The following is a 27,766-nucleotide window of genomic DNA, read 5'->3' as shown; positions in this document are numbered from 1 at the left end:
TTCAGATTTTCCGCCCGTGATCTTTGAATCGTTGCCCCCCCGACATCTGCCGAAGGGAGAGACAGAGACTTCCAATGTCCACGCATGGTTGTCATTCCAATGTGCAAGCATGGGTCAGATTTAATGATGGCATGGGAGGATCTGCCTTTTGCCACCCAACGTATTGATTGGTCTTTGATGTTGCATCGGTACGTTTTCTTTCTTCTAAAATGGTTTATCTTTTGATTTTCACCAAGGTCGAGGTGTGCTGTCTTACATTTTTGGTGTAGTGCTATCCTGAGCCAGCTCAATTAGATGCAACTCAGCCACCTAAACTGGAGGATCGATACAGCATAGGTAATGACAAGTAGCAATGTGAATTTACACAAGCGTTATGGATAGCGTTGAATTTTGCGCATTGTTCACGCAAAATTCCAATCCCCTTTTATAATCTTTACAGACGGATTTTCAAGGTTTAGCCTTTCAGGAGCAAATCCATATGCTGAAAACACTTAAAATAGATAGTTGATTTTGGGTTGTTCGGCCATAAGATAGACAGACTTAATTTTTTTTTCTTTTTTTTCTTTTTTATGTGATTACTTAGCAATAGCATATCAAAAGCATTCTTACTGAAAAGAGTTTTAACACACACTAAGCAATGCATCTATCATGGAAATAGGTGGGTCGTTATATGTTAAAAGCATGGAAATTGGCTATTGCTCCACCAACCAGTAGAATTACCGTGTCCATCTGACTAAGGGAAACTGGAACTGGAATTCAAATGTTGCCGCACATATTTGATTACTTTCGGCTTTCCCAATTACCGTGAATTTACTCCGACAGCACTCCTTAAATTCGAGTACCGTGCTTCGAGCTCGAACCAGGACTCCAAGCTGACCAACTGGTTGAATTCCCCAAACGTAGCCATCTTGTCGAGGTTGTCTCTTGTAGTTCCCTTCTCTTTCAAGGACTTGAGGACATCGACAATGGCACGTGCTGAAGCATAGAGCGCCGTGAGCGGTTGCACGATCAAATGAAAGCCCATCTCTTTCAGCTCCTCGGGAGCGTGCAATGGTGTGACTCCACCTTCAATCATATTGCATACTCTGTAGCCTTTCGTACACCGTCCTATCTCCTTGAGCTCATCGTCATCCCTTGGTGCCTCCACAGTGCATGCATCAGCTCCTGCCTGCAAGATTTATTACAACAAACAACACGAGTTAAGAAACCAAAAATTTGTTTTCAATTATTCATTTCAAACGAGATTCTATCAATGCTTTAGGGGGAAACGCAATGCTCCATCTTGTAGGGTCTTGGAAGCACCAATAAACATTATCCAAACAGCTTGACCATCCAGTGAATGCTAAGAAACGATAATAGGATTCACATAGTTAAATGAAAAATTGACAGAAATCATCATGCAAACATTTATACGGTTATGATATGTTGCTGCTAATTCCTTTCCTTTTCCTTCTTCCGACAGAGAATTAGACAGCAAATGTCTTGACGATTCTAGCCATCGGGTGAAACAACTAATAGAACTTTGACGCATAATTTTTGTGAAGAGCAATTGTATCACTGCCTGAAGTAAACAACTAAGCTCAATCACCTCAGTTCCAACTGACAAAGCTCTAATTTTGAATTCACAAGCCCCATTCACGACCAGTCTAAAATTATATAACTTCCCTAGGATGGTGTAATCAATAAGCTTAATCACTGAATTCCTTATGTTGCAGAGAGCAGTACTCCTTTCCTTTTCCTCTTTTTAATTTTTGGGGCAGGCGAAGATTGTCAAGGGTGATAATGGGTGTCAAGAGCAAAACGGTAAGAGAAGAGGCAAATGGAACACAAACTAAGAGGTCATATGATACAACAAAAATATGGCAGAATCTGCATGAGTTTCTGGAGAAATGAAGGTATAGGATGAAAAAGTGGAGATCTACCAATACATAAGATGCCAAAATGTCTATTCTTGTTACTAACTTGGGGTTGAACAACTAATCATCACTTGAATACTGTAATGATGTCAAAAAAAGAGATCTGCATATTGACTGTAAACCCGTGTCTCAACACAGGATGACCGCGTGACTCCAACTGAGATCAGTATTTCTGCTTCACAACAAACAGAACCCTCATTAGACGGTAGACCATGACAAAAAGCAGAGGATCAGTCAACTAGTACCTCCATGTAAAGATTAGCCCTTGCAATGGCATCAGACAGGCCTGTTTTGGCTGATGTTGCACGTGCATCGGTCCTAGCCACAAGGAAGAAGTCAGAATTCCCAATAGCATCCCTTGCAGATGCTATTTTAGCAGCATGCTCCTCAGCTGGTATGACCTATAAATAAGGCAGTTTGAAAAAATTCGCAGTTTTACGTGTTTCTATGTTCCTCAGTTTTGAAAGAGGCAAACACAGCTCAAATTCACCGCAGACTTCTGTACCTACTTACCACGCATACTCCCTGAAATGACAATGAAAATGATACTTATCAGCATGCTAAACCTAAAGAAGGAAGAAAGGATATATGCCTGAGCTCCACGAGAAACAGATATAATCTTACCACACTTCTTTGGCCATGCTTGATCCTGAGAAGAAAGTAATTTGAAATCAGTAGATGCACAGTTGTCAGACAGAATTAATGAATAACTAACTCAAAAGGATCTTTGCTAATAACACGTATGTGTAATAACATCTTTCACCGAATGTTTTTTTTTTTTTTTTTGGTAAGATCTTTCACCGAATGTTCGACCGCATAAAATTCAATATACCTTAAACTGAATGATAGGCTCAAACTTGACTAATTTACAATTTGGGACATGGTACAGTGAGGAAGAAAGAGAAAAGGCTGAGAGCTTCGTAAAGAAGCAGCATTATATTTCTCTCAGCTGAAACTAATACCTCTAGAAAACAACCAGCAGCTCCTGCTGCTATCAAGTCTTTCACAGTCCTCTGAACATTCAGAGCATTTCCACCTCTAGTATCTGCAATAATGATAATCTTCTTTTATGGGTAAAACAGTCATAAAAAAAAAAAAGAACCATTCCGGCAGTAGTGTATTGAAAATTTTTAAATTCAGCAACATCTCTCATTGCCAAACTATGCGCACAAAACGGAACTCGTAGCTTTCCCCTCACCTGCAACAGCACAGCAGCACTCACCAGATCTTTTTGATCGCTTTCTTCTTATTCATCACTTCATGCATTTGCAACTTAGAAACGAATGTGTAGTCTACACTTTCGAAAGTTCCAAGCTAAGGATCGAACATAGATATGATGATGAGCATGGTGTCATGCATATTGGGGGCAAACAGTGCTTCGTAAGAATGTCCGTGTTTTTGGAGGATTAAGGAGTCGATCTCCCACTGAAAACAACCACAGAACTATGTCTGGTGATCCTGCTATATTTCTCGAACATGGAAAAGCTGTCAAACCATAGGAAATGTCATTACACAGGTCGAAAAATGTCACAGCAAATTATTTCCTTTTTATTGCCGACATCTACTTCCCTCTCATTCGTAGCTGGACTCATCATCCACTGCCCAGCAGACAGACAACAAGTAAAGAACTTTGGCGGTTACTTGTCTTAGTTATTTCTTGGGTTGTCTAAGCTTCTTTAATGCTAAGGAACTATAACATTTCCGGTCTCCACTACACATATTAAACGCAATTAGCATAGGACTCTCTCCCTAGGCAATGTGGGACAGGAGACACGCCCCCTCTGATGCGCGTGGGGAGGAAGGATGGCGATGCATTCGTGCCTCGGTTTGTGGACATGCGCAAGGAGGGGGCGCATCTCCTGTCACACTTGTGACGGCCCTGTCGACGGTGCGTGGGGAGGAGCGAACTACTCTGCCTTATCAGAGCCGACTCTTGACCTCTTGCTCGCCCAGGTGACGGTGCGCAAGGAGTAGCGACAGCGATGCGTTCGCGCCTCGGTCCCCGAATGTGCGCAAGCGCATCTCTTGTTCCACGTGACTTAAGGAGGGAGTCATGGGCTAAGGCTTGGGTCCTTCTAACTGTATATACACGTTTTCTTGGGTAGTATGGGCTACCCCGGAAAGAACAAAATCGTGAGGATTTAGTGTCCAAAGCAGATAATATGTGTGCAGTGAAAATCCGGGATGTTACTAGAACCATCTAGTCAAATTCCGAATTGAAATTCTATTATAAAATTATTCTACTAGGCAGGTAAATTATCCAATTCCTCTTCACTCCTAGTTCATATATTTCAACCATCCTTTCACTCAGGCAGATCACTTAGTTGGCATGTACTTAGCTCTTCTCACAGCATCGGCTTGCTCCCGAAGGAACATGTTAGGAGAGAAAATGCAAATCATGCTCTTGGGCTGTCTCTATTCTTTTATGCTTTTAAAGCATTTGTCTTCTTTGACCAAAAAAAAAAAAAAAAAAAGCGTTTGTCTTCGTAGTTTCTCCTCTTCAAACAAGTTCCTAACATCTACATCTACATAAACAGAGTATCCTAGAAGCATCCATTCCGCGATCAGCATTCCATGCTGAATGCAAATCAAGAGGCGCAATTCTCAGCAACCCAACATCAGGGGAACCAACTATAACAAAGCAAATTCTCTATGCTATGCCACAAATGAGCGCACGACTTCACCTGCGTCCGCAATTATCGGTATCAACGGAGCCGCCGTGCAAACCGACCTCGCAGTCGCCGCCATTTCCGGCAGCCTAAAGACAGTCAGACGAAACAGCTCAAAGATCCGAACTTTAGCATCGGAAACTCTTTTTTAACAGAAATATATCATTTTAATTTCTTAAAAATAATGATAAATCTTAAAATTGAAATAATTCTAATATTTTTCTAATTTTTATTTTTTTCTAAGTCATCCATTTAGACCGATTGGTTCGATTCAGTTTTCGATCTTAGGACTATCCGATCCTCATAAAATTAGAATTGAGAACTGATCACAAGCAGTCGGAGCCCGAACACGACAACGCGCCTGATGTCGTTTTGGACATGGATGAGGTGAAAACCAATGGATTTGATCGGATGTATGTGGCTTTTCCCAAAACGACAGGCGACGCCCCATGCTTGTTGTGATATCTAGGCCAGCCGCATCGAGAAATGTCCGCAAAACGACGTGCGAATTCGGACTTTCTACATGTCGGACTTGGAAATATCAAATTTTCAATGAAATCCCTCTTTTTTCTTACTATTGACCACCTTTACGTCTTTGCTACTATTGGATGAAAGTTCTTTCGCATTCGCGTCATCATGTGGGCTGAGATACATCAAAGTTAATTTTACTAAGATCTTCAGGAAAGAGAGGGAGAATACTCAAAGGTTACGCCTTTACACAATAAAATAACCTTTTGATGTTACAGCCAAGGGTACCTACATCTGAACTCTGGGTATAAGAAAGGAAGTAATATAACCTAACAAATAAATTAGCTATCTTAATCTAACAAATGATAACTCTAATATTGAATGATTACTTTGACAAATAATAGAGAATTCTCTAAAATTCATAAATGTACTTCAACAAAGACAAGTACTTTCTTCCTAAGTTTGTGACCAAACTGCCACTTATACTAGATAAAGGATGTGGATCCATTGAAATTGGATTTTAGATAATGACAATTGTGTAAGCCGAACCTTACATGATAAATTGAATGTAATCCATATCATCACTAGATTCAATAAGCACGTGTCTTACTCACACAATCACAGTAAATATCATGTGGAAAAGTAACTTGAATTGTGACAAACTGAATCGCATTACCCACAACGGTTAACATTGGTTGCTCGATAAAGGTGTGCTAGACTCTGGCACTCTTAGACATTGATAGCCATTGATTAAATTGGGAAGTTTAATGATGGTAGCTTGATTTTGATGAAGTAGAAGAATGTTGAAGATATGATTGGAGATATTGGAGATTTCAGTTTTGATACTGATCTTAATTGCAAGTTAATTGATTTAGTCAATCCGCAATTAGTTCAGTAAATTAGGAAATATAATCCTTTATACTTTTTTTTTCCTATTTTTTTTGTTCTTATTCTCTGTATTATGAAAAAGGACAATGTACATGTATACAATTCATACAAAATAAATACAAGAAATCCCTTTAGTTTTCATATACTTTTTGTCATAGTATCAGAGCCTACTTTCCTGACCTAATTTCTGCGATTTTGAAATTGCCTCCAGTACGTATTCTAGTTTGTTGTTGTAGCTCTAACCTTGCAAAACAAATTAGCACACCGAATAGGAATCAGTTTTCTGATACCATGTCAAAAGATCAAAGTCCAAACAAGGATGTCCCCAACGACTCACCTCGAAATGAAGCCTCAAATCAAATTGGTCTGATTGAAGAAGACGACACTTCTGTTCAATGTTTTGCTGGATCTACCCCTCCTCCAATACAGGCTTTCGGTCCGGCCCAATGGCCACCGATCCATTGGTTTATGGTTTAAGGCCAATGGACCATCGGACCAAATCAAACATGGGTACAACACAGCCCATTCGGAGAAGGAGGAGTTCTAGGTTATGGGACCCAGCCCATCCGAAATGGGCCTACCCACTTCACTACTTGAGCCAACCAGAATAATGAATTAAGCTCGAGGGATCAGGATCAAAGATCCGAACCCACTCAATCGGGTCTAAAGTTGGATCCCTACTCAATGTTGGGACCCAGATTTCAACCCGAATTTTAAGCCGCCACGTTCCCCCCATACGCGATCCAAGCCAACGGAAGCTGCCCAAAACTCGGTGATCCCCTATACACCTCGCCAGCCGATAGGCCCGAACTCCAGTTGATTAGCATGCAGCTCGTCGGGCCAAACAACTGTACCGCTTGGGCTCAAGATCTTTTGCAAGCACACATCACGAAAGACAACGATGGCTTCCTTGACGAAGCCATCCCTTTTCCGATTAATGAGCGACTAGAACAACACTGGTGATGTTGCAATCAACTAGTTCGTACTTGGATCGGGAACTGCTTGACATCCGATGTGGTGGCCGGACTCCCACCAATAGAAGATTTGAAGATGATTTGGGAAAATATACAGGAGATGTAAATGAAATTAAATCTAGCGAAATTGTTCACACTCACTCAAGCCCTAATTAAATTGAAGCAGGGCAATCTTTCCGTCACCACATGCTTCAATCAGCTATAGGCTTTGTGGAATGAACTCGAGGCAACCAAGGAACAACTAGAGGGACCGGAGGCCACTCTTCAACACTATTGCACACTAAAGAAAAAAGAAAAGGTTACGAGATTCTTACTCATTCTCAAAGATACATACTCAACTTTCTGATCATAGATTTTAGCGATGGACCCAATGCCGTCACTTGGCCGAATCTATTAGCTGGTTGTCTAAGAGGAAAGTCAATAACTAAGGGCGGCCAAGCACGGATAGGTTGAAGGAGTTGCTCTCGGAACCCTAATGGAACCACCTATCGAAGCCATGGAGGAGTGGGGCATGTCGGTGGCGTCAGAGCACTTGGGAAACTTGGGAACGTCCAGCTCAAGATCTGAACCGAGCGGCCTCCATTCAGTTGGAGGAAGAAGGAAACCCTATGGGATCCTATCAAATGGACGGCCAGGATCAGAAATAAAGATCCAAAGGCCATCAATTCACCAACTCATTAGTCGAATCAAGTGGCTCATATGGATCGGGTCTTAAGTCATCTGATGGCTCACGAGGCGCCACGTTAGCACACAAAAATGGTGGACAAAATTCAAAAACAAAAGGTAAATCCTATGGCTGCTATAAATGTCCATGCCATACTGTTGGAACGTGTTGGAAATTACATGGAAAACCAAATGATAAAGAAAAAAATGAGAGAGATTTTTTTGCTTATCAAGTTTTAGCACAAGGAACGGATCAGATAATTACTAAAGATTAGAACCAGAATATTATGAAGGCTTTAAATCAATAATAGGTCACAGACAAAATTGAACGCTTCTCAAGTATAACTTTCTCAAAAAGTAATTCGATTTCGATTGATGCATTAATAATTCACGTGCCAGTAACCATGTAATTTGCAATGAAAATTTTTTCTATTAAGAAAAAACCTCATTTTCCCATATCTATTCGTCTGCCAAATGGAAACACCACTTTTATTAGTAAAATAGGTTACGTATATCTTAGTCCACACGCAATCCTAAAAAATGTCCTTTATATCCCCTATTTTGAGTTCAATTTTATTTATGTCTCAAAATCTATGAGGATAATTCTTGTCATGCAATATTCAATTCTAGTAATTGTTTTTTTCAAGATCAATCCACCGGTAAATTGATGGGATTAGGTAGTATCACACAAGAACTTTATTTTTGGACAAATTTCTCAAAGGGTTTAGGTGTTTCTTGTAACTCCACCATTAGCAATAAAACTCTTATTTCTTATCAATGTCTGCTCACTTTCCACACGCAAAATGTTCAATATGTCTTTTAGCCAAACAGTCCCAAGCATTGTTTTCAATTAATACATCTCAAGCTATTAGTCCTTTCTCTTTGATTCACATGGATATTTAGGGTCATTATCATACTCCACATTACGATGGATTCCGATACTTCCTAACTATTGTCAATGACTATACCTGTGCCACTTGGGTTTTTCTTATGCAATCAAAGAATCAAAACTTTTTTTCATCTATCAAAATTCCTCTCTTTAGTTAAGAACTGGATTGACAAAATAGTCCAAAAGATTCATACCGAGTTTTTCACTAGTGAATGTAATTCCTTTTTATCCTCTCAAGGGATACTCCATGAAAGCTTGTGCACCTATACTGCTTAACAAAATGTGATTGTAGAACACAAACATCAACATCTTTTGGAAGTAACTGGAGCTCTAAAATACCAAGCCTCAATTCTTGAAATTTTTTTGGGGGATTGTGTGGTCACATCAACCAATTTAATTAGTCATATACCAACTCGAATTTTGGAAGGTTGAACACCTTTCGAGATGCTTTATGGGAAGCAACCTATGATTGATCATCTAAGAGTTTTTGGATGCTTGTGTTATGCTACAACTGTGGGCCCTTGGGATAAAATGGATCCCTATGCCCTTCCACGTGTTTTCATGAGATATTCCTCTTTACAAAAGGGCTATCAGGTTATGAAAATATCTTTAGGATGCTTTTATGTTGGTAGGGATATTGTTTTCCATAAAGATGTAATTCCATTTGAAGGAATGGTGTCTTCATTCAGACCAATTGCCTCATCATCTAGTCACAAGCCTTTTTTGTCAAAAGATTATTTATGAAGGGACCCTTAAAAAACTTTTTGGTCATGCTAAGACCAATTGCACCAACCATCCCTAATTCATCAAACGCAACATCCGAATCACCAACAATTTATGAGGAGCATCATTTATCCAATTTACCAATGGCATCTCCATCACCTCTTGCTGTTAAGTCTCCTCCTATAGTTCCTAAAGAGACTTACTCAACAACCTCGACGCTCTGGACATTCTGTTTGCCCTCCCACATGGACCAAAGAATAGATATGTCCAACATTGGATTCTCTAGGTACACATTACCCAGTATCCTCATATGTTTCTTTTAGTAAGCTATTCCCAGAGCATACATGTTGCATTAGTCATATCTCTAAAGAACAAGAACCATCCTCTTACACAAAGGTAGTGTGTGATCCACATTGGCAAGGTGCCATGGAAGCTGAATTGCAAGCACTTTTGGAAAATCACACTTGGGATATTGTTCCATTACCTCCGCATTGTAAACCCACCGGGTGCAAATGGGTATATAAAATAAAATACAAAACATATGGTTCCATTGAACGATACAAGGCTCGTCCGGTTACTAAAGGGTTTACATAACGAAAAGGCTTTAATTACAATGAGACCATCTCTCTAGTTGCAAAAGAGGTGACAATTCACTCCTTTCTATCTATTGCTACTTTTTGCAATTGGCAGCCACATCAAATGGATGTCCATAATGCATTTTTACATGGAGATTTGGAAAAATAAATCTATATAGAATTTCCATAGGGCTTACGGAAACAAGGGGAGTCTTGAGTATGTTGTCTCTAAAAATCCTTGTATGGACTTAAGTAGGCTTCTCAGTAATGGTATGCCAAATTTACTAATACACTCATAGATACAGGCTTCCAACACTCTATGCATGACTATGCTTTGTTTACTTGGAATAGAGGTACATCATCAATTTACTTATTAATATAGGTTGATGATGTACTTATCATGGGAAATGATGAGTCTTTTATTAAGAAATTTGACGAATATATGCACACTATTTTCCATATCAAGGATTTGGAATCTCCCAAATATTTTTTTGAATTGAGATAGCTTGGTCTGACAAAGGGATTTGTCTTAGCCAACGGAAGTTTTTTTTGAGATTATCTCGGAAGCAAGCTTGTCATGGTGTGAACCAACTATAATACCAATCAGGCAGAGTGTTAAGATGACGTCACGTAAATATGATATAGAATCATCACCTAGTGACAACCCATTGCTCAAAGATCCATCAAGATATTAGCAACTTGTTGGAAAACTAATATATCTTACCATGACAAGATTTGATATATGTTATACAATGCAAATACTTAGCCAATTTAGGCAGAATCCAAAGCAATCTCATGTGAATGCCGCACTAAAAGTAGTGAAGTATTTGAAGGGATGTCTTGGACTTGAAATTTTCTTGTCTCGAGACTATAATATGAAGATGACATTCTATTGTGATATAGATTATGCTTCTTGCCCAATGACCAGAACATCCATCATTGGCTTATACATCAAATTGGGAAAATTGTTACTCTTAAAGAAGACAAAAATAAAAAATAAAAAATAAAAAAGTCAATAGTTTTATTATTCTTAGCTGAACCAAAATATTGAGCTATGGTAAAGACTATTTATGAGATAGTTTGGATGCAGGTGTTAAAACTGATGGACCAAGCGAGTTGTTTTGTGATAATGATACTGCCCTTAAGCTAGTAGTGAATCCAATCTTTCATGAAAGAATGAAATATATAAAGGTTGATTGTCACTTCACTTGAGAAAAGATCCAAGAAAGAATACTTATAACAAGAGGAATTGGAACTAGGGGACAACCTGTAGATATTTTCACCAAACCATTGTGTCGAAGACAACACTCATATCTACTAAGCAACCCAGGCGTTCTTGACATATACTGACCACCAGTTTGAGAGGGGTGTTGAAGATATGATTGGAGATATTGGAGATATCAGGTTTGATATTAATCATAATTGCAGGTTAATTGATTCAGTCAATCCGTAATTAGTTCAATAAATTAGGAAATGTAATATTTTATATTTCTTTTCCTATTTTTTTGTTCTTATTCTTAGTATTATAAAAAGGACAATGTACGTGTATACAATTCATACAAAATCAATACAATAAATCCATTTAGTTCTCATACACTTTATGTTAAGAATCAATGATTATCATCAAGAAGGATGCACAACATGATGACTCTAGAAACTAGAGAAGCTCGACTTATGATAGGCATCACTAATCTAAGGATGCTAGTGAAAAGACTAACGAGGCTATTGGAAACAACAACTCCCCTCGATGGAGAGGCTAATAATTGACGATATAGAGTTGCTCTCAAGGACAACCGAAGTAAATCTGAGACATGACAAGTAAAAGATGATGGTGCTACTCTACAAGACGTTTGGTTGTGGTTGCTCTTGAGGATGAAAACTGATGGACAAAAAACAAAGGATTTGGAATAATGAATGGTCATGGTGTCATTGTTCGGGTAGAAATGGTTGAAATAGAAAATACTCAAAGGCTATGTCTTTACTTGATAATCTAACTTTTGAATGCATTGTAATTAAGGGGTATTTATATCTAAACAATATGTATTCAAAAGGAAGTAACAAGAAATTTAGGTATTCAAATTGTTCAAAAAGTCTAAACCTATTGCACTTTTATTCATTCAGCTCTAATCTTTTTATTGCGTAAATCGAGTTCTAAACCTTTTTACCTTTTACCAATTATATTTTACCAATTAAGTTTACCCAGTCAATTTTGATTGGAAATTACTGATATGAGAGTCATGATACGTGGCACAATCGACACTTAGGGCCATCAAATGGGTGGGTCGGGTCGGGTTGGATCGGGGTTAGGCAAAAAATGGTCTGACCCATATTGACTCATTTAATCTGTTTTGACCTATTTTCATGTAATGTAAATTTGATGACTCATACCCGACCCTACCCATATTATCGAAACACATTAATATTTAACTTAATCTAGGAAAACCCACTCCCATCCATTTAATCCACTTTAAGCTCTTCACAATATATATGATACTTGAATAAAAAATTCACATCAAATTTAAAAGTAAATTAATTAATAAGAATTACTAAATAAAATAAAAAAGTGAAAATACTTAAATTGAAATACTTTTGAAAAATTCTTGATAATAAAAAGTTTGATTAGTTAATGATTGACATGAAAATAATATTTATTTATAACAAATCTTCTAGGGTGTGAAAATGCACAACTTCTTAATTGTGATTTACAAAATTAAAAATTATATTATAATGTTTAGAATTTCTATTTCGATATTGATTGAATTTCGATCTAAACAACATCGAGATTCCTCTAAAAGTATTTCTCCGATATGTATATGGATATTTATCTATCAAAAATATTTTAAAAAAAATGGAATCTTTAATTATTTTTAAAAATCTGAATTTATTATTATTATTATTTCTTTTCTTTTCTTTTTTTCTCTTTTCTTTCTTTCTTCTTCTTCCTTCTTATTCCCCCATTGTTCTTCCGCAATGGCGACCGGCTCAAGCTTGCCGGCCCAAGTTTTGTCGTGGCCAGCAAGCTCGCTGCTCACCAAATTAGCGTGAGCTCGAGCTCGGCCAAGGCCGGTGAATTTGCAGCTCACCAGATCCAACGAGCTTGAGCTAGCCAAGGCCGACAAGCTTGCAACTTGCCAAATCTAGGCAAGTAATGAGCTCGCTAGATCCAAGCGAGCTTCGTCCTCATTGATGACTAGGGAGGCTTGAGCCTCACCGATCTGGCGAGATGAAGCTCGCCTGACCCCGGCGAGCTTGAGCCTTGCCGATCATCGACGACCTCAAGCTCGCCTAAGGCCAACGAGCTTGAGCCTCACCTGGCCGATCATTGGCCGTTGCCATACCAACCACCAGCTAAGGAAAGAGGAAGAAAAAAAAAAAAAAAAAAAAAGAAAAAAAAAAAAGAAATATAAAGAATAATTCTAATTTTGATTTTTATATATAAAAAAACATTTTTACGAGTTAAAGAGGAAGTTAGGTTAGAAATGAATTTTTAAGTCAAATCCATTTAAAACCTATTTAACTAATCTCTTTAAAATGTAAATGACTCATATATGACCCATTTCAATATATAAGTGACCCATATATGGTATATTTATGATTTAAATAGATCAAGTATGGGTCTAAGACCCATTTTGACACATCTATCGACGCTAGTGTGATCAATTTTTAATATATATATATATATATATATATATATTGATTATTTTATTTTTTATTTACAACTCTAGCTAACAAGGTTGCTAATCGACTATTGCTAGCCACAAGCAACCAATGACCCTCACTTGGACTAGGCAAGGGAATCATAGCCCTTGCCCTAGCCGCAAGCAAGGGCTGACACCCTCCCCTGTTGGTTGGTAAGGGCATCATGACCCTCGCTAAGATCCATATAAGGGTGATGGCCCCTCGCTCGGATTGGGCTAGAGATTAAAGGCCTTCACCATTAGCTAGTGACCTCCTAAGCCAGAACCGTAAAAAACAAAACAAAGAAAATAAAATAAATGAATAAAATATTGAAAAAAATATTAAAACATTATTATAAATTATTAACGTCAGCATCAGCTATGTTAAGTTGGACCACCGGGCGTTTACATCGGCAACTTCCGACCAAAATTGCCTAGATTGACTCAATTGAAAAACCGTAAAAATGTTTAGAACTCAACTACACAATTAAAATTTTTAGGATTAAATTGGTAAAAGTACAATGAATTTAGGATTTTTTTGGGACAATTTTACCCCAATTTGACAAGAAGACTAGTTATTGTAAGAAATAACGCCTTATGAAATAATATTCCTACTATTTACTATGTCTAGCAATATTCTTTAGCAGGGAATTTTCTGAAATGCATAAATGTACTTCAACAATTCTAGAAAAGAATTCGAATTTCATGTTTTTGAAAAATTATGAGAGCCGTGGTGCTGTTAACGTTTTGTAAGCCTTCATTGCAAAGCATAGAACATTTTCCCATATCTGTCCACATACTGAACTGGTCTCTCTACTAACTGTAAAACCGCACGTAATGTCAAACCAGAGTTTGGTGGCGAAAGCAAAATCTTTGACAGCTTCCATAACCTGGGTTAAGTTAGATTGATGAGACGCGCATGAATGGATTGACATTGGAATTGAAGCAATTCGAAACACAAATTGACCCAAGCGATCGAACAAATCCACATCAATAAACATATTTCGCACATCATGTGCCTACCTCGATATCAAGTAAACCGCACGAGCGGATCCAGCACAAACTCCACAGATTCACGAACAGGGTTCATTCATGATCTCCCTTTTCTACCTTTTGCAGCCACGGTCGGAGTATAACCACGGAAATGGAGTGTATCCATATATCACAACCTGAAAGAGCCCACTGTTTTCACGGGGGATCAGTGGAAACAGTTCTTGCATCGCCTTCTTCTCACGCCCTTTCTTAGGCGCGAATTTCGATGCAGGCTCTTTTATGTTGGCATTCCTAAGGACCACATCATCAAAAACTAGGGATAAGACTGTTGGGTTGTCGGGAAGGAATTTGAGATGAGATAGAACTTTATATCTCCTCAAGTTCCAGCATTTCCAATCCGACTTCATATCATATAACCAGTATCTCATCTGACTAGTCATTTGATTTGGTCAGTCGGGTGTCGACCCATCATGGGTGTGTTGCTAATATCGTCCAAATCCAACATAAACTAAATGGCAGGCCTTGAGGGCGACGTTCATGCTGTCTTACCAGTACATACGTCAACCAAAGCTGCAAGTATGTAACTGCTTCTCAACATTGATTTGATTTTCCCTTTATCTGTTCTTGACCACGATTTCACCATTATTCATAAGCAATAGGGAAGTGCAGATACTAACCACTTGAAAGGAAACCTCCACCAAATGCAGGAACATATCTAAAAAGCTTTTTAAATAATTTCAGTTAGCAGACTTTGTCTTCTTTTTTTTTTTTTTTGAAGGTTGTTGAGCACTTTGATGGTATGCCTTTATTATAATAGGACAAAAAAAATACCGTACTTAAGCAAGGATGGTCACATGGACACACAAAGAAGCTCGTAGGTTGCCAAGAACTTTGGCCAAAATTGGTGGAAAACGCTGAAAGAATCCATTCGATTTTCCCATGAAACTAAACTGAAACATGATATTTTCCGGGAAAACCATGCCCCTCCAAATAAAAATAAAAATAAAGTATTATAGTAAAATGATCTCCAGCACTAAGCTCGACTATTCCTTTCCATGCTACCCAGAATATGACTTCCGAAGACAGAGTAAGGGCTCTCATCTACGTAACGTTTTCAATGAACAAAACCGTCATAATTTAGCTAGGAGCTACAGCTAATTTCAGTAATATAATCATCAAGATGTGATTCCTACCCCAAGAAAATCAATGAAGGGAACATCTTTGCGCACGATCGATTCATTTCCTCCTCCTTGCCCAGCAGCCATCATATTCGCGTTTGCCAGACTATCACGGGGATCCCCGTCGTTTTTTCTGATCATTTGGGTTGCTTCATAGTCATTTCCATGTCTCGGATACTTTAGGGGACTTGCGTAATTCGGAAGGGCTAGCGCAGCATAGCTTGGCAAATTATTGTTCAAGGATTGATAGCTCTCCCAGGTGCAATCACAAAACCCAGAAGCGCTATAGTCTCTCTTTTCTCCTCGGGCGAGTCCCACCAAGAAGGATGCCGGCGGAGCCATCGCCGCAGACACAGATGGGGCAAATTTCCAAGGAAGCAAAGAAGAATCGAAATGTCTATCTTGCTTCTTTTCCAACCCGTAATTAGAGCTAGGCTGCACAACGAATGCCGATTTCCCAATTCCATGCAAACCCTTGAAATCAATGAGAGAATCTTGGTAGCTCCTCTTATAACTAGGCAATAACCTTGATTCCTCCCTTTGCTTTCTGGCCATTATGACATGCCAGTGATTCTTCACGGCATTATCAGTTCGACCTGGAAACAGTCGAGCTATCAGTGCCCACCTGTTTCCGTGAACGCGATGTGCTGCCAAAAGCCGTTCTTCTTCATCCTCTGTGAAAGGCCTTCTGTTGATTCTTGGGTCCAGCTGATTGAACCACCTCAACCTGCAACTCTTGCCTATTTAAGACAATGAAACATGAACCCCCCGGTAAGGGTTAACAATTCAGTTTATTCTATAAGGTAAGTGAACAATGTATGTGCAGGGCCTTGAATCTGTAAACAAGTATTCTTATGATCTTAACCCTTTTGTCTCAAATATCAATCAATCTGATTGCACAAAACTTCAAAACATAATTGGTAGTAATGGTACATATGCACGCATTTGGAAAAAGGATGAGAAAAATTAGAGATGCGATCGATTTATTCCCAATCGTTTTGTCATTAAGTTTCCAATTGATTAGTTCATATATTCCCTTGTTCGGAGAATTCAAGATGCTCGAAAAGAATGCTGGAGTTGGTCCAAGGTGGTTATTCGACAGTCAGGACTGAAAATGATATTATCCAGTCACCAAACATAAAAGTATGAAGTTTCGAGAGAAAATACATTAGACACAGGATTTTGATATACCCGATCTTCCTTGAAGCTTTTCAGCTATCGCGTTCCAGTTATGCGCTCCATATTGCCTGACAAGTTGCCGGAGTTTTTCATCCTCAGCAGGTCTCCAGTGTCCGCGAGTGCAAGCTTTACCCTCATCTCCAGAACCGCTGCCGCCGCCACCCAATTTGTTAGGTCTGGAATTGTCCATCGATCTATCCATTCCAAGTAGCGCTGAATTACAAACCACCAGAACTTCTATAGAGCCAAATGATGATCGAGAGAAACCCTGAAGAAGATATATAGGGAGAGAACAGAAGAAAAGATCTTCACCAATAGACGAATAATAAAAAGTGGGTTGGTTTAGGGTTGTGGATGAGAAGTCACTTTTGTTGGTTCTGCAAGACAAATCAAGCCTATAGCTTATGCGTTAATAACTGTAGAAGCACTGACCCTTTCTTTCATGTCAGTAGCCCATGAACTAATTTTCTATCTCTCTCTCTCTCTCTCTCTCTCTCTCTCTCTCTCTCAAAGACAATGGTGCTAAGTTAAATCAGCAACCTAAATAGTTATTTGAGCATGAGTTTTCTAGGTCTTTTTTCTGTAAAAGAGACATTTCTCCTAGTGCGGAGACTGCTTTCCTAATTCCTTTCATTAAGATGGATCCTAAATTTATAGCACTTGGTGGATTGAGATTATTTTCCTTCTGATAACTTTCCTCACAAAAAGGTATAAATGGAGAGCCAAAAAGAGCAAATTTCAAATTTGCTTAACAGTATCCACATTAATGCATATGAAATTAAATGGTTAATGAGATTTGATTGAATATTGCCTACCATTTATGTTATTACGAAAGTTTGATGGATGCCATATATCTCCATATCTAGACATTCAATAATGTTATGCATTGTCCTTCTAGAGGGGTAGTTGATAGTCCGAGGCCATGAGTACTATTTGCGTTCAATTGAGTTTTAAGCAGTTTGCCTCCAAAGTAAATACAGCTCAAACCTTACCATATCAAATATACCCAACAAAAACCAGCTTGCCGTCTTTGGCTCCTCATTCTTCCAATTGCAAAGAGTTCATATGGAACGTTGAATCAGATAAGCGTGTTCAAGCACCATTGAAGGAAACTTTGATAAGGTTTTAGTTGTTACCTGCATACACTCTAAGATGGATGTTGCATCGTATGTTGATTAAATGTGAAGATAACTCTCTCTGATGGAAACGATTCTATATCTTGCCATGTTTATGATGTGCTTCGTAAGGTGTTTGCTTTGGCCTGTGGTCATGCATCCTTTCTTGAATTGCCAAGTGAAGATAGTTTCTTAGGGCAGCATGGTAATCTTCTGATGCTAGAAATGTCTAGGGGTATTTTTACCCTTAAAGGATGCATTTCTCTTTGTATATAAGGCAATTTAAGTTTTTCAAGTTGAAGCTGACTTTGGTGAATGCTTTCTATAATGCCAAATCGCCTCCAATTGTGTTATTATTTGCATGTCTAGTTGCTTATATTGATGGAAAATCCGTGAATAATGAAAATATGAAAATGTTCTCTACTGGTCATATCCAAAGAGGCCTCCAAGACCATGATTATTTAGGTGGTTATTAATTCCATCTGAAAGAACAGATTAAATGATTTATAAAAATTGGAAAAACTACTTTTTTGTTACTTGAAAATGGGGTTTTAATTGTCATATGCTTGTTAATTGATGAACTGACCGATTATTCAATTGATTTCTGTTTTCGTACCTAAAGACAATAAATTTATCTGACAGCTTTTCGATCTTGCGTGAAATTTATTCGAGTTTTTTCAAACCTAAGTTCGTTAGGATGTCATTTTGTGCGCTCCTGAAAACGTAATTGTTTCGAAGAAATTTTTTCCAATTGGACAATGAATCTACAAAATATTGGTCAATCGTCTTATTCTCCCTAAAAAGCTGTTTATTTTGCGTTGTTATTTTTATCTTCTTCTTTTCTTTTCTTTTTAAACTGGACGATGACATTTGCACGAAGATTGATCGTCTACAACTGTGGTTGACGTTGTGAGACAACTATCAATTTACTTAAAAAAGTAAAACTATATTAGACGAGAGCATTGATGAAAATTCTAAGGCATCTTATTAATTGAACCCTATGTGGTTGATTTTGGTGGTTGAGGAACGGAATTGGTAACATATACTTAGAGACATGACACAAGTTTGATTCCCTTTACCATCAAGTGTAAAAGATCTTATATGCTGGTAGCTTCATCTGGGTTTTGGTTTGCATCTCTGAATATTCATAGTGGGCAAAAATTATCTAGCGAAAGTTGTAGGCTTTCTCGTCATGAAATAAAGAGTTAAGTATAGATTTAATACTTTTAAATTTCAGCACCGATGAGGTCTGATACTCTAACTTTAAATTTCTTCGATCAATTCCTTTAACTTTTAAAGCTTGTGTGATTTAGCCCTCTAAGTTCCATATTGTGCAATCAAATTCTCTGATTTTTTTTTTTTCAATTTGTGCAATCAAATCCTTCAGTCAGCTCTTCTAACTAAACTTTCAGATTAGTTAGTGACATGGCACTACATACATGATAGAGAGTGACACGTAATGCTAACTTGGCGCCAAGTGAGCAAAACACCAACGGAAAAAACAAGAAATCAGTTTATTAGATAAAGGAAATTAGAGTCCTAAAAGAATCGAATATCGAGTTCTCCTTTTCTTGTTCCGTATCATAATCCCACTGGAAATTTCTCAGAAGCTCCAATTGTTAAATGTAAATGCGGTTTAATTTCAAAAAGTCACGAAAATTGACATTACGCAAGGTTTTTTGTCTAACTAGTTTTGATGTTAAAAGAGAAGATGGCTGATATTTCAGCTAACTCGTAAAGGAACATTATTCTCTGGAATAAATAAATAAAAAGGAATCAACTTTCCACTAGCAGCCAATGACATCAATAGATGTCACGACAATTATAAATCTTTAGATTACTAGTCAAAAATCTGCCGTGGAAGTACACCACTCCAGAAAATGAATAGCAATAAGTCATGTCGGCCTTTCTTCCCCTACTTCCATTCAGATGGAGCGTCAAACAAAAGAGGTTTGACATTTAAATTTCATGAAAACAGCTGACTGCAATTCTGAACCCCCTAAGAGGTAGATACTTCTCACACGCATCTGATACATCTGGTCTTGTTTGTCTTTCTCACCCAAGATCTAGATTTTGAATCGCCATACTTCTGCATTCCTTTAGTAAGAGCAATCCTCAAAAGCACAAACCTAAGTGTCTCCAATAATTATCTAGTGCGTAACGGGAATACTGCCACACTCAAAAAGTCCCGAACAATCATTGTTAGAAAAAAGAAAGTCAATATTAATATATTATTTAAGCAACTCCATTCTTTCAGTTGGAAAATACCTAAATATATATACATATATATATATATATATGTATGTATGTATGTATGTATGTATGTATTTCAAACTATTCGTTCATACCTCAGCTACACTAGAACAACTTGCATGCTCTCCCTCGTACAAAAGTCTCAAACACTCTAGCTTCACGCAACCCACGCACTCAAGCTCTCAACCTAAGTCTACCACCATCATTCCCCGCCGCTAGCCACCGCGTTTGTTGTCTCGAACCTCTCCTCCAATGTCGACCTGGAAAATGGAGCTCGCCGCGACCATGTCCTCGAGCTCAGACCGTGCGTTACTTTAGAGACAAAACGAAGACGAACCATATCTAGCGGAAGGTCGAATCTGGTGTTTCTTGAGAAATTGTGTGATGGTTGGACGATGTTGCCTGGAACGATTTTGACCTCGAACCAAGTTGAAGCTCAAGTAGAAGATTAAAAGGAGTGTGTGACACGGCGAATAGGTGAAGTTGGTTTGAATTTCAGTAATAAGCCCCTAAAAGAGGGAATCAATTTAATGAGTAGCACTTTGCAATCCTTCCTTATCTTCACTTAAGCTCATCACTTTCGGTTCAGCCACCAACGTGAACACTCCATTTGGTAATTTGGTGGTTGGAGAGAGCTAGCGGATTGGGCAGAAGCTTAGTGCTGAGAACACATAGCAAAATCTGATACCACCTAGAGAAATCGCCAAAAAGAAAGTCTAAGTCCGAACTCATCAACATATCCAGTCAGAGTTACATTCACTCGGAAACTTACATTAACTACTCTACAGCACATCAACTATCCAATGGAAATGGAAAACTTATTTGTATCTCAACAATCACAGTAGTATCTCAACATTCAAGCCTCGAGCTCCCATGGCTAGCCTTGAGCTCAAGGAAGGGAGTTTCAGAGAGAGAGAGAGAGAGAGAGAGAGAGAGAGAGAGAGAGAGAGAGAGAGGGAGGGATGGTGTATTTGAAATATAAATAACGAATCGTAAATGGATGGAAAATTACACTAAAATGAGGGTGCCGATGGTGTATTTGAAATATAAATAACGAAATCGTAAATGGATGGAAAATTACACTAAAATGAGGGTGCCGATACGTATTTTCAAAATAAGGGATCCGTTAGCGACGTATAGATGAAGATTTAGGTATGGTTTTTGGCATTTTCTATGCAATGAAAACAGATTTCAATGGGTTGACCACGTGCCATTACTTCCTCCACCCGCGAGGACTTTGGTTTTTTGTTTCTTTGTACGAGTTTGAGCCTATTGGAGCACGTTTGGCTAGGTCTTCTTTGACTCAAAGGGCGATGAGATAAAGTGAACGCTTCATACCTACTCGATTTTGGCCAAATTTGCAAATTGAGCGGGTTCATATACTTTTCTTGATATCACCCATTCACCAACACGTCACCTCCGTTTTTTCAACCACTCATATTTTTCAAATAAGAAACATCTGAATTTTTTTTTTTAAATCCGTACTTGAGCAGCCAAATACTATTACCTTTTCCAAGAATTATTAGCAATTTTTCTAATTAGTTCGGGACACCACTGCAATTGACATTTTAGATAGATGACATACTTTTCCATGAGAGAAAGCCCATTGTCTTCCCATATGATGATTTCGAAAGTACATAAATGACTTGAGAAACAGTGAATTGGTATTAAATGAGTATAATATAAAATGTGTTAATTTTCCTATATCACGAGTGATATCTACGAGAAAAATTGTTGTAACCTTTAGTTGAGTAGATACACCGATAAAATACTGTTTATATAAGTTGAGCCCTAGCGCAATTCGTTTTAAGTCGAGTATAATATGATTCCGTAGATTATGATGACTACAAAGGTACAAATAACATCTTAAGTTAATCAAATAGGGTACATTGGGGCAGATTTTTACGTCATGGGCTGGATTAGGTTAGCTCATAGCCCAAGTGCAAAACTAGTTTTGCTAATCTTGTGCAGCCCAACAGCCCCATCACGTAAGCTTAGAAGAAGCTAGTCTAATTTAAGATATAGATATAGATGAGGCTAATGTCACTTCAAAAAAATCCAATTTAGTTGGGAAAATTGTCCAAGAAAACCTAAACAATGGCTGATTCAGTCCAAAACTTTTAAGCTGTGTCCATTTTACCAAAAAAAAAAAAAAAATTAAGCTGTGTCTTTAGTTCAAAGATAATTTGACAATATAGTTTTTCTTGTCAATTTTGGGCAGAATTTGCTGATGGTAATAGACATGATAATGATTTCTGGCCAAAATTAGTTGGAAGAGCTATATTGGTAAATAATCAAAATATTTACGATTGAATTGGCCGTACAATAGGTTTAAGACTTTTTGGACAATTATCCCCAAAATTAGCATATATTTAAACTATTTCTCATGATTAATTCCACCTAGGGTCACTAGCAAATTTGTTTTCCTAGCATAATGGACAATGACTTGGAACTGAAAGCAACTGAAAGATCAAATTTCTCCTTCCCATGTGTCTTTTGTCTTTATTTATCGATTTTCATATGCTATCGATGAGGTGCTCCGGTCCGTAAGGTCCAAACTTTGGATAAGATAAGGGAAGGATGACTAAGACATTAATAATTAGAAATGAGAATCCAAGAAGGGAAATGATTTTACCCTAATTTCCACTTGTTGCAAACACCAATGATTCATGACGATATAATTACTTTTTTGTTCTCTTTTTGGTCGATGATCATGACATCCTTTGATTCCATTCACACTAGAGGTTTATAATTTTCTTATTTCATTCAACAGTCGCTGACTTCATTTGGTCTTTAAATACCTGTACCCATATTTTAGGCAAAAACAAGTTCATCACTCATTATTTTAATTTTTTTTAATAAAAATGGGTCTAACCGAATATGCTGATGACCCCAAACTTGAGCTCTCCATTGGTGCTCTTCATAGATGAAGGGTTCTGAGTTTTTGTTGCATCAATTCAACAAGTGATATCAGAGCTGATAATTAATCAATGGGTTGCTCCCAATATATATTGAAGTATGGTAATTCCAGCTTCACGCTGAATTTGGATGTGCCATGACGATGGAGGTTAAGTTTGAATGACAAATCTTCCCTACCAACACTCGACAAAAAACTTGGCCATGTCAAGATGGAGATTTAAACTAAGGTAAATTGGTGACGCAAAAGGATACAAGAGGTTCAGCCATGCCCAAAGGGCAAGGGTTGAAAGGTGCACGTGTGAGAGTGTTAGCCTGAAGAAATCTCATATAATGAACATGATGTGATATGGAGTAATTAGTGTTATTACCAAAACTTTTGAGGGAATATGGTTGCATGTAAGACTTGTACTCTTCCTTAGTAATCTCTCTGGATAAAGGGTATCAGATTTTTTCTTGTGTCAATGCAATAGGTCTCTCCAATCACTTCATGCGACATCATATGTTCATGGAATTCTTAAAGCTCAGTAAATCCATGTACATCAATTGCTAAGACAGATGTGGATCATCATGTTGCGTCTTATGTAGCAAGGCAACACCCTTTGCGACAAACATGAAGGCAAAGACACGCAACAAATGCTCATAGTGATAAGTGAGAAATCCTCGTGATCAATGACAGCTAATAGAAACGAAAGAAATTTGGAAGTAGAATGCTTTGTATTGATCTATCTCATTGTATACAAGTACATTGATGTATTTATAGTGTAAGAATAAAAATAAAAGAAAGGCGGGAAATAATATACGAATAATATTTCCTATATACAAGATTATCGCTTTCCAAATGCTAAACTAGTTACAGATTAGATGAATCAATCATATCGTAATCGAGATCGACACCATGATCATGATCCTCAACCATATTTCCAATACTTCCCCTCAAGCTACGTGCTCTTAGTCTATATATGTCGAGAGCACCTAACTTGCTCAATAGATAGGAATGTTGCCTTTGGCATAATGGTTTGGTGAAGATATCCACTGGCTATTTCGTGGTTCCAGTTCCCTTTATCATAAGGATTCCTTCCTTAATCTTGTCCCAAGTGAAGTGGCTATTAACCTCCATGTGCTTCTTTCTTTCATGAAAATTGGGTTTGCTACCAATTTGAGTGCAACATCATTGTCACAAAATGATTCTCCTGGGCCATTAACCCATACTCCAAAGTTTGAGAGTAATCCTCGTATCCAAACTATTCACAGGTAGTTTTCGCCATGACTCGATATTTAAATTCGGCTGATGACAGTGATATAGTTGACTGTTTCTTCGTCTTCCATGAGATTAGTGAATTTCTCAATTTGATGCAGAAACGGGTCATGGATCTTCTAGTCATCGGACAAGTAGCATAGTTTGTATCATAGTAAGCTGTCATCTTCATACTGCAATCATGAGATAGGAATACACAAAGTTCTAGACATTCTTTCAAATATTTCACAACCTTTAGGGCTATGCTCATATGAGACTGTTTCAGACTGTGCATGAACTGGCTAAGTATTGCGCTACATAGCATATATCAAGTCTTGTCATGGTAAGATATATCAATTTTCTAACAAGTCACTAATATTCTGATAGATCCTTTAGTAATAGATCTTTAATGGATGAAGGAGGACTCTGATCATACGCATGAGTTATCAGCTTGGCATTATGTTCAATTGGTACAGTAGCTAGTTTGCAACCCGATAGTCCCACTTATGAAATTATTTCCAAGATGAACTTTTTTTGACTAAGACTTACCGGGCAATTTCAATGCCAAGAAAATATTTGGGAGATCCCAAATCCTTGATGTGAAAAGTGGAATGTAAATACTCTTTGAACTTCACCACATCAAAATCATTATTTCCCATGACAAGAATTTCATCAACATATATCAATAAATAAATTGAAGAATTCCTTGTAGTCCATGTAAATAGGGCATAATCATGCTTGGAATGCTGAAAACCCGTATTGGTTAATGCATCAATAAACTTGGCATACCATTGCCTAGACGCTTGTTTCAATTCATATAAGGATTTACGAAGACGACATACCAGAGACTCTCCTTGTCTGCGAAATTCTTGAGGAATGTTCATATAAATTTCTTCATCCACGTCACCATGAATGAAAGCATCATGGACATCCATTTGATGTAGTGACCAATTACAAATAACTGTAATGGATAGAAAGGATCGAATAGTAACTTCTTTGGCAACTAGGGAGAAGGTTTCATGATAATCAAAACTTTTTTTGAGTGAACCCTTTAACAACTAGACAAGCCTTGTAGCGCTTGACCTGTTCATCTGCTTTGTACTTGATTTTATAAACCCATTTGCAACCTATCGATTATCGATGTTGGGGTAGTGGAACAATATCCCAAGTATGATTCTCCATTAAGGCAGTGGGTTCGGATTCCATTGCATTTTGCCATCAAGGGTCACGTGCTACTTCAACAAATGTAGAGGGTTCTTGTTCTTCCGATATACGACTAAATGAAACATATGAGGAGATAGGATATTGTGTACTTAGAGTACTCATGGCAAAATAGATATAATCCTTGGTCCATGTAGGTAGATGGGTATACCACCTAGAACGTCGTGGTTCCCTAACCAATTTTTGTTCCGGAATTGCGGAAGGTTTAGAAATATTTTCTAATGCAATTGATGTCGGGGAATATGTTGAGATAACTTCATCAACAAATGGAATTGGAGTTCTATGAATGAAGATTCCTTCGAAATAGGCACATATTCCTTTGAGACAACCACAGGTGATTTTGGTGCAACAAGAAAACATCGTGTCGCCATTGATAAATCTTCATCAGACAAGAAAATATGCTGACTTCTGATGGTGATGAATTTGATGAGGGTATCATTTCCTTGACAGGAAAAGTGTCTTCAGGGAATATGATATCCATGCTTATAAAAAAATTCCTTGTAAAAATTTCCATAACCCGGTATCCTTTCTAAAGAAGAGGATATCGCATGAAAATACAGTGAGTGGCACATGGACTCATTTTATCCCGATGGCCCATAATCGTTCCATAACACAGACAACCAAATACCCTGAAATGATTATTTTCTGGTTGTTTGTTATAAGGCATTTCATAAGGAGTTTTTTCATCAAGAATTCAAGTAAGCATATGATTAATCAAATAGACAGCTGTGACCACACAATCTCCTTGAAAAGTTTCAGGAATTGAGGCTTGATATTTTAGGGCACGAGTTACATCTAGAAGATGTTTATGTTTGCGCTCAACAATGCCATTTTCTTAAGGAGTATAAGTACAAGAGTTTTTGTGGAGTATTCCATGAGAAGACAAAAAAAATTATGCAATCAGAAGTGAAGAATTCACACCCATTATCTGTACAAATTCGTTGTATAAATTTATCGAATTGATTTTGGACCAAGGAAAAGAAATTTGAAATATAAGTAAATGTTTGACTTTTTGATTGTATAAGGTATACCCATGTGGCATGAATATAGTCTTCAACAATTGTTAGGAAAAATCGAGATCCATCACAATAAAGAGTCGGTGACTATTGGATCCAGCGTGCTGATCCCAGCCATTGGATCTATCATGCTGATCTTGGCTGTCCAATCCCACACCATGATCTAGGCCATCCATCATAGTAGACCTAGGGTTTCCTTATGTCCTCTTCACAGCCGCAGTCATTCCTCCTCCCTCTTGATTTCCAGAACCATTAGTGAGTCCACTGGAGATCTCCCTTGAAGATACATCGTCCAGACATGCAACAAGACTCATTCCTTTGCCTACTCAAGGTACTCCACCGCCATAAGCTTCTAGTTCTTCTCCTAGACTACTAGCTGAAAGATTCGGCCAAGCGACAAGGATGGGTCCATCACCATGATTTGCGAACGAAAGGCCGAATACGACTCATTAAGAATTAGTAAGAAACTTATGGCATTTTCTCTTTCTTTTATTTCTCTATATTGTCTGAGAGTGCTCTCCGGGCCCTCAAGCCACTCCTCCGCCGCTTCAAGTTCATTCCACAAAGCGGAGAGCTTGTTGAAGCAAGAGGTAACCAAAAGGTTCCCCTCCTTCAACTCTGAAATTGCTTGGGTGATGCTGAAGAGTTTGGCGCAATTCAGGCGCCCATGCATCTCATGGATGCTCTCCCAATACTTCTTCAAGTCTTCTATTGGTGGCAAGCCGGCAGCAACGTCCGGAGCCAAGCAATTGCTGATTCAGCTCTAGAACAGCTAGTTGCACTTGCACCAAAGCTATTGGAGACGCTTGTTGGCCAGGAAAGGGATAGTGCCATCAAGGAAATTATCTTTGTCCTTGGTGACAATAGCTCATCGGAGGTCCTGAGTCCAAGTGCTGTAAGATTCCGATTTGGTGAGCTGCAGCTGGATAAACTTCAATTTTCAGGGCCATTTGCCGACAATGTGAAGAGAGGGTTGCCAGGTTCGGGGTGATCACCAGTGCCAACAAGAAATGCGTACGACATGAAACAGGGTCCAAAAAATTTGTAGGGATTTGGCCCTTGACCCAGTATGGACCCAAATCTGTGACCCAGATTTGGATCCCTCTGACCTAGATTCAGATCCCTCCGATCCACCTCTTGGTTCGGGTCATCTTCATGGGCAGTAGGATTCAGACCTTCTCTATTGGGCTGAGGTCCAAAACTAGAGGAGCTCTCC

At 38.2% G+C, this 27,766-nt stretch overlaps 1 protein-coding gene and 1 pseudogene across 1 annotated transcript; both read right to left on the bottom strand.

Moving 5' to 3' along the window:
* Positions 1–799: 799 nt before the first annotated feature.
* Positions 800–14,863, bottom strand: LOC104452332 (annotated as a pseudogene).
* Positions 14,864–15,336: 473 nt separating this feature from the next.
* Positions 15,337–17,261, bottom strand: LOC104450886 (transcription factor MYB77). Its single transcript, XM_010065597.3, has 2 exons — positions 16,805–17,261; positions 15,337–16,353 (listed from the first exon to the last, which is right to left on the bottom strand). The coding sequence occupies exons 1-2, from the start codon at positions 16,992–16,994 to the stop codon at positions 15,611–15,613; spliced, it is 933 nt and encodes a 310-aa protein (XP_010063899.1). The 5' UTR covers positions 16,995–17,261; the 3' UTR covers positions 15,337–15,610.
* Between the last annotated feature and the right edge of the window lie 10,505 nt (positions 17,262–27,766).

Source organism: Eucalyptus grandis, chromosome 9 (assembly GCF_016545825.1).
Source record: "Eucalyptus grandis isolate ANBG69807.140 chromosome 9, ASM1654582v1, whole genome shotgun sequence".
Lineage (NCBI taxonomy): Eukaryota > Viridiplantae > Streptophyta > Magnoliopsida > Myrtales > Myrtaceae > Eucalyptus > Eucalyptus grandis.
The sequence above is the reverse complement of the archived record's forward strand: the minus strand, read 5'-3'. Positions and strand labels throughout refer to the sequence as shown.